Source organism: Panthera uncia, chromosome E1 (genome assembly GCF_023721935.1).
Source record: "Panthera uncia isolate 11264 chromosome E1, Puncia_PCG_1.0, whole genome shotgun sequence".
Lineage (NCBI taxonomy): Eukaryota > Metazoa > Chordata > Mammalia > Carnivora > Felidae > Panthera > Panthera uncia.
The window spans coordinates 8,090,091-8,096,775 of record NC_064814.1 but is presented as its reverse complement, the minus strand read 5'-3'; the positions used below and the strand labels follow the sequence as shown (position 1 = coordinate 8,096,775).

The following is a 6,685-nucleotide window of genomic DNA, read 5'->3' as shown; positions in this document are numbered from 1 at the left end:
TATAATATAGACAGCTCTGACTTTCAGGATCTCTCGCCATCCCTGAGCCCTCTGAAAACTGTAACAGATGGGGGCGGGGTGTAGACATTAATGTCCTAAAGCAGAAACTATGGGGCTTAAAAATGGAGGGAGCGCCCCCAGAAACCTCACATGGGTGGGAGGAAACTTGAGGCTTCAGGAAAGTGGGAGGGGAGCGTGCTTTGGGCCCTTGGTTTTGAAATGGGCTCTCTTTTTTTGTTTGTTTTTTAAAGGAGAACTGCAAGGAAAAAAAAAATCAAGATTTGGAGGAATTACTCACAGAGATGGAAGGTAAGTTAGTTGGTTGGTTGGTTGGTGATGGCCTAGCCATCTTGTCTGCTTTTTAAAATGTGCTTCTCTGCCTTGTTTCCCTATCTCCTAACTGGGTATTGCTGGAGGCCTAGGGTTGAGGGGATCATCTCCACAGTCGGCTGTGGATTTCTCTCCAGTGGGTTGGCAGGCGGACCGAACAAGGACTGGAGGACCTTACAAAGCAACTTCTCAGGCCAGGGGGAGGGGAAGGGGCTCCAGCCCCGGGTCTTCCCAGCAGCAAGTGTGGCTCTCGCCTCCTTGCCTCCCTATTTCAGACCTCCAGGCTGCCCCCTCAGAGCGCACGGCCTGCGCGCCCCTCGTAGCTCTCACCCACCCCAAGACCTCAACCCTCCGCCGCCATCGCCCCCCGGCCCCTCTCCGATCACAGGTGTGTTAATTTGGGCGCTTCTTGGATTCTACCCTGAGGAGGAGGCGCATGGTGAGAGGAGAGGTCTGTGTAGGTAGGGTGGGGATCGCAGGGTCCGTGGTGCTGGTTGGGGGCCATAGGGGGCGCCCCATTGTAGTCCAGGTTCCCCGAGGGGTGGTGGGAAAGGTGGTTGAGGCCGTAGAGGGAGGGGCCGGCAGGGGGCGGCAGCGGATCCGCGTAGCCGCCCCCGCCCACGTACACGGGGCTGCCCTGCATGGTGGGCGTCCCATAGGCGCCCCCGTTGGCTTGGAGGACGTGGGGCTCGTAATCGGCCGCCGGAGTCGGGGGGTACTTCTGCGGGGCGCCGCAGCCTTTGAGAGGGGGCTGGTAGTTGGAGGGCAGCGCGTAGGCATTCTGGTGGGCTTTGCCGAAGGCGGGCGGGGACGGGCTCTCGTAGCTGGGGGTCATGGAGTGTAAGGCGTTCATGAAGCCGGCCGTGGACTGCATGGGTTGCGGGGGGCTGCCGGCAGGGGAGGGGCCCCCGGACGACGAGGCCAGGCCCTTGGCCTTCTGGTCCTTCTTGTACTTCATGCGCCGGTTCTGGAACCAGATCTTGATCTGCCGCTCGCTGAGGTTCAGCAGGTTGGCCATCTCCACGCGGCGCGGCCGGCACAGGTAGCGGTTGAAGTGGAACTCCTTCTCCAGCTCCACCAGCTGCGCGCTCGTGTACGCCGTCCGCGCGCGCTTGGACGCCGCCGACCCCGGGGGGCTCTTGTCCCCTCCCCCGCCGCCGCCCCCGCCGCCACCACTGCCGCCGCCTCCGCCGCCGCCGCAGCCCTCCGCTGGATCCGAGGGGGAGGGGTGGGAAGGGGACAAAATGAAATAAAAGATAATTACTGAACACGCCGAAATTGAATGCATGGTTTCTTAATAAATCCAGGCCTGGACTCGGAGCCCCCGCCGCCCTCCCCTTCTCGTCCCCGCCTCCTCCTCACCACCCCCCCAACGCCCGTCGCATTAGCGGACACTCTATAATAGTGGCATTTATTAAGAGACCTGTTCTCCTCTTGCTGCCCCAGCTTATGAAAATTTGATCATGTCACGCAGACAGAGCCGCATGGCCATTTATTTAGAGCTGGGTTTTCTCGCGCGCGCTTTCTTCCCCCATCACCAACTCCAGGTTCTGGGAAGACATCCCCCCCCCCCCACACACACACACACACAAACTTCCTGCCGCCGGGGTCCTGTGGACTAGGTGGGCGGCCGAGGAGAACCCCTGGGGGAATCTGAACATTCGGGGGCAGGGCGCGGAAGTGTGGCTCCAAGAGGCTGCCTTGCCTGGAGGCCGGGACCCCGGGCGGCCCGAGCGATTGTGATTAATACCCACAGTAATCATACTTAATAATAATCAATCGTTGACGACTCTGCGTCTACTGGCAGCGTCTCGTGCCTCTGCGGCCTTGCAAAGGGCTGAGTCCGAGCGCCTGGCCTTCTGGAGCTCTCGGCAGCTCAGGTGAAGGGTGGCTGGAGGGAGAGGGTGTTGGCGGGGTCAGGGGTCATCAGGTGGTGGGGGCTAAGGGAAAAGCGCCGCTGCAGGGCCGCCACCTGATATTGTTCCCCGGCCGCCGCCTGGGCGCCTAGGGGCTGGGTGCTAGAATAACAGTGACATTCCTGGCCTGGACAAAAGCTGACGACGAGGAAGGCAGAGAGCTGGTACCTGTGCCGGGGGAGCTGTTTTTCAGCTTGGACGTTTGCCTTGACTCTTTCATCCAGGGGAATATCTGTTTGGTGAGGGTGGAGTTGGAGCCAGGAACGCACTTGGGGGTGCCGGTTTTGCTGGGCCCGCCCCCATTATTGCTGTTGCTAGTGGTACTGGTAGGTGCGGCGCTGGGCGGGGGTGAGCCGGGCGGGGCGGGCAGGGGCTCGGGGGCCAGGCCGGGCCTCATGCAGCTGCCGTTGAGCTCCTTGCTCTTGGCATGCGGGGCGGCGTTGCCCAGGGACTGCAAGGAGCACGCCGAGCGCTGGTAGTCGCCCTCCAGGTGCGTGGCGGCCTGAAAGGGGGGTTGGGGGGGACCTTCGTAGCCGAAGCCATTGCTGCCAGGGTACGAGGAGTAGCCTCCGAAGAGTGCTGCCGCGGCGTTGTCGTAGTAGGTGGCTTTCTGCATCGCTGGGCGAGGCCCGGGCAGTGGGTGGCAACTTGCAAGAGCCTGATACCCTCACGACCGGACATTGGCACCCGCGGGGGTCACGTGAGGCGCCGGACCCCCCCCCTCCCCTTTCTGCCCCCCTCCTCCCGAGTCCGTTGGGAGCTGCTGACCTGTGGGGTGAGAGAAGAGACACAAGGGGGAGAAGAGGACTGGGGCTCGAATCCATCTTAGGAGCTGAAAAGGGAACTGACATCAATAGGGTTTTTTCTTCTCCCCGACCCCAACATCTTCAAAGCAGATGCTGAGGCCACTTTCCTGACCTGAAATGGATTTTTCTTATTTCAGTGCTTTAATTAAAAAAAAAAATTTTTTTTCCACTTCAAAAATAAGGATTCTACTCCTTCGGGGACTGCCTAGGTATACAATCTTACTACTGGAAGGCCATTGCTTCTTTCCTGCCTGCAAGCTAGTCCCTGACCTCTCCTCCTCCCTCTCCCTATCTCCCCCTACTAACTCTGGGATAGGGTGGCTCAAGGAGGGGGGGGGGGGACTAGGAGACTCCAAAATAAAAACATCATCAACACCCTCCTGTGAGCTGAGAGGCCTCCTGCCTGCTGTCTTTGCCTCCCTCCAGGTCCATCTAGGTCTGTCACCCAAGCAGAGTCTAGCCTGGAGAAAAAAACCCCAAGGATCTCCAAAAGAGACAGGAAGGGGAAGCAAGTTGAGCAGGGAACCTTCTCCTGCGAGGGATCCTCTCTTTCCCTACCCACCTCACGAAGAAGACAACAACAGCCTGACCTAGAAACTTCCTGAACGTTTTTAACCTCCAGAGCCAGCAGAACCAAGCCTCCTCCCTGGCCCTGGAGGGACCACCACCTCCAGTCTGAGTCTTTGCTCAGCCAAGTCTGGGACCCAGCAGCTAGCAGCTAGCGGCCCCCATGGGGCCCCCAAATGGAGCAGGATTGTTTCTATTTCCCTGGCCAGACGGATTGGTGCAGTGACCATTTGGCCCAGGTCTTTCCCCACTCCATTTTTTTCATCAGACCTAATTTTTTCCCACCCTTTCCTTGACAGTCTGTGTCCTTTGATTTCCCCAAAAGAAGAAAAGAAGAGAGAAAAACTGGATAACTGCTGGACTTTACTACCAAGAGACGCAAAAGTACTTCCTAACTGAGGACATCTTCTCCCAAAGGAAAAAAAGTCCACAGAGCAATTAGAACAATATTATTCTCTGGGTTGGAAACAGGGTACCTTGTTTACTGAAGTTTTCTGAGGCAAAAAAAAAAAATCATTATTTTAATGCAAACGCTTAAAACTGTGCAGAAAAAAAAATAAAGGTTCGTGCTGTCATAGGATTTTGTATATTTCTTCTAAGAGTTCTGACTGCATTTTTTTTCCTCCCTGTCTTCCCCAATTTCTCATCATCACATTTCATAAAACCTCCAGAGTGACCCTCTCTTCTGACATGTGAGTTTAGACTACTTAAATCTCATTCAGCCCAGCTGTTCAACCCCAAAGAAAACTAAAAATAGGCAAATAAAATAAAAGGAGTGCAGGTGAAGAAGTCCCTCCCACACATAAATCCCCTTCTTAATGGCACAGATACACATTCAAAAGGGAGCCGGGGAGCCCTGAGTTCCGATTGGTTTCTGGGAAGAATTTGTTTCTGGGAAATACACATGGGTCTGCAAACAGCAGGTCCTTCCAGGGAGGAGAACTGGAGTTCAATTGACCAGGCTGACCCAATCCCTTTATTATTATTACCATTAGCCTCTGATGATTTAACCAAAATTAGCTTCAGAGCAGCCCTGGATGAAGGGGGAATTAATTAACAGGCATCAGTTGAGTTTGTTATTAATAGAGAAGAGAATGAAATAAAAACGTTGGAAGGGGTTGGCTGGCTGGGCCCTGGCTTTATTTAGTCTAAATGATTGTTACAGCAGTAATGATGATGATGATGATGATGATGATGGTGATGATGATGATAAAGCAATAATCTGACTAGACGCCTGGGGCCGAAATTCCTGTCGTTCCCCCTGCAATAAACCTGCAAACCATCGCAGGACAGAGGCCAGGCGAGTGTGGGAAGCGGAGAAGCCAGAGACGTAACAGGAAAGAATGGAGACTCCGCTGGCGGCGAGAAAGGGCCGGGAGGTTTGTGGACAGAGCTAGCCCCTGGCTGCCGCCTCCGGGCTGTCTCGGCCACTGCTGCCGCGGTGGCTGGTGACTAGCTATGCTGGCCCAAGGAGGCGAAGAGAAAGCGTTCAGGACGCCTCAACGGCTAGCGGCGGCAGGTTCCAAGCACACCGGGCGGAGGGCAGCAAGTTTGGGCGCTGGAGGTAACCGAATTAAAAGGCGCCTTAGCAACTCCGCTCTGGGACTTTGCCAGGCCCGGATCGACCGGAGGGCGCAGAGGCCTGGCTGGTGGGACACTGAGAAGAGGTGAAGGTGCTGAGGGGATCTGAGATCTGGGGATCCAGGAGAAGAGGGGGTGGGGAGCAGCTCTACCAAGCCAAACATGTCTATTTCCCTTGCCTCCATGTTGGAAAAATCCAAGCTCCATATGGCTTCTCGGGAGAGAGGGAGGGAGGGAGATGGTGGCTCCCGGCTTCCCCCCAGGGTCTCGTTGGAGGAGGGCGGTGAGCCACCCCAAGAACCCCACCTGTCCAGGCACACCCCTGAAAAGAGCCGAGGACAGTAACAATAGCTGGGGAAGCCCAGAGAGAGGGGATAGGCCACCTTCCAGGACTTAAAAAAAAAAAAAAATTAGTGGAAGGAAGAAAAATAAAAGAACAAGAAAGGAAAGGAGAGAAAGCTTAGGCTCTTCTTAGCAGCCGGGGGGAAATTCAGCTCTGGCTCTGGCTGCTGAAAGAAAAAAGAGGAGAAAAGGAGAGAAGCAAGAAGGGAGAGGGAGAGAGGGAGAGAGAGAGAGAGGGAGAGGGAGGGAGGGAGGGAGGGGGAGGGAGAGAGAGAGAGGGAGAGAGAGAGAGAGGAGAGGAGAGGAGAGTCGCTGCGTGGAAGGAAGCTTAAAGCTTGTGAACTCTTCTTGAACCGAGATTGGAGTCATATGGGCCATAAATCATTGAGACATACTCTCCGCCATTCACAAACTGATAGCCTATTTCAGTCCAGCTTACCTTAGCCACCGACGAGGGGAGAACAGGCAGACATAATATATATTCACATCGAGCCCCAGCGCGAGCGGCAGGCGAGAAATCTCCCCTCCTTGAAGGCAAAGGAAAAAAAGACCACTGTTTAAAGCTGCGTCGCCCCCCCCCCCCCCAGTAGCCACCCCGGCTGGGGAGCCCGAGGGGCAGAGCGGCCGGTGGAGCCGCGCGGCGTCCGCTTCAATTCACTCGGCTTAGGAGCGGGGGTGCGCAGGAGGGAGGGGGGTGGGGGAGCGGGGGAAAAAAATAGAAGAAGACCGAAAGGTGCTGGAGCGGCTCAGCTCGCTGAGAATCCAGCTCCGGGCTCCGGCTTGGCCAAGCCGCCACAGTGTGGTTGCCCTACAAGACTGGTACGCCCTACTCTCCGTAACAATGGCCTCTGCTTTTGCACAGGGAAAAAAAAAAAAAAAAAAACACACACACACACACACACTCACACACACACTCACACACACACACAAGCTCACACACACCCCCCACCACTCCCCCTTTAGTAAGCTTAGATGCCAGATAAGGAGGGAAGGTGGTGGTGGTGATGGGGGCGGGGGAAATTTTTTAACGCCCCCCCCCCCGGAAAAAAAAGTGAGAAAGGAAAGAAGGCAGAGATGCTTGTTTGTTTGTTTGTTTGTTTGTTTGTTTGTTTAAAGAACAGGTAAATTTTTAAATTGAGATTT

The 6,685-nt window shown here is 55.6% G+C and overlaps 1 protein-coding gene and 2 long non-coding RNA genes across 3 annotated transcripts; 1 reads left to right on the top strand and 2 right to left on the bottom strand.

Annotated features, from left to right (window-relative positions):
• Positions 1 to 4,196, top strand: LOC125927318 (uncharacterized). The gene is made up of 2 exons (XR_007459296.1): positions 1 to 309; positions 3,919 to 4,196. It is a non-coding gene; the product is annotated as an uncharacterized LOC125927318 (long non-coding RNA).
• Positions 708 to 2,943, bottom strand: HOXB3 (homeobox B3). Its single transcript, XM_049637513.1, has 2 exons — positions 2,415 to 2,943; positions 708 to 1,539 (listed from the first exon to the last, which is right to left on the bottom strand). The coding sequence occupies exons 1-2, from the start codon at positions 2,860 to 2,862 to the stop codon at positions 713 to 715; spliced, it is 1,275 nt and encodes a 424-aa protein (XP_049493470.1). The 5' UTR covers positions 2,863 to 2,943; the 3' UTR covers positions 708 to 712.
• A 531-nt stretch (positions 4,197 to 4,727) lies between the features above and the next one.
• On the bottom strand, positions 4,728 to 6,263 carry LOC125927317 (uncharacterized). Its single transcript, XR_007459295.1, has 2 exons — positions 5,982 to 6,263; positions 4,728 to 5,177 (listed from the first exon to the last, which is right to left on the bottom strand). It is a non-coding gene; the product is annotated as an uncharacterized LOC125927317 (long non-coding RNA).
• Between the last annotated feature and the right edge of the window lie 422 nt (positions 6,264 to 6,685).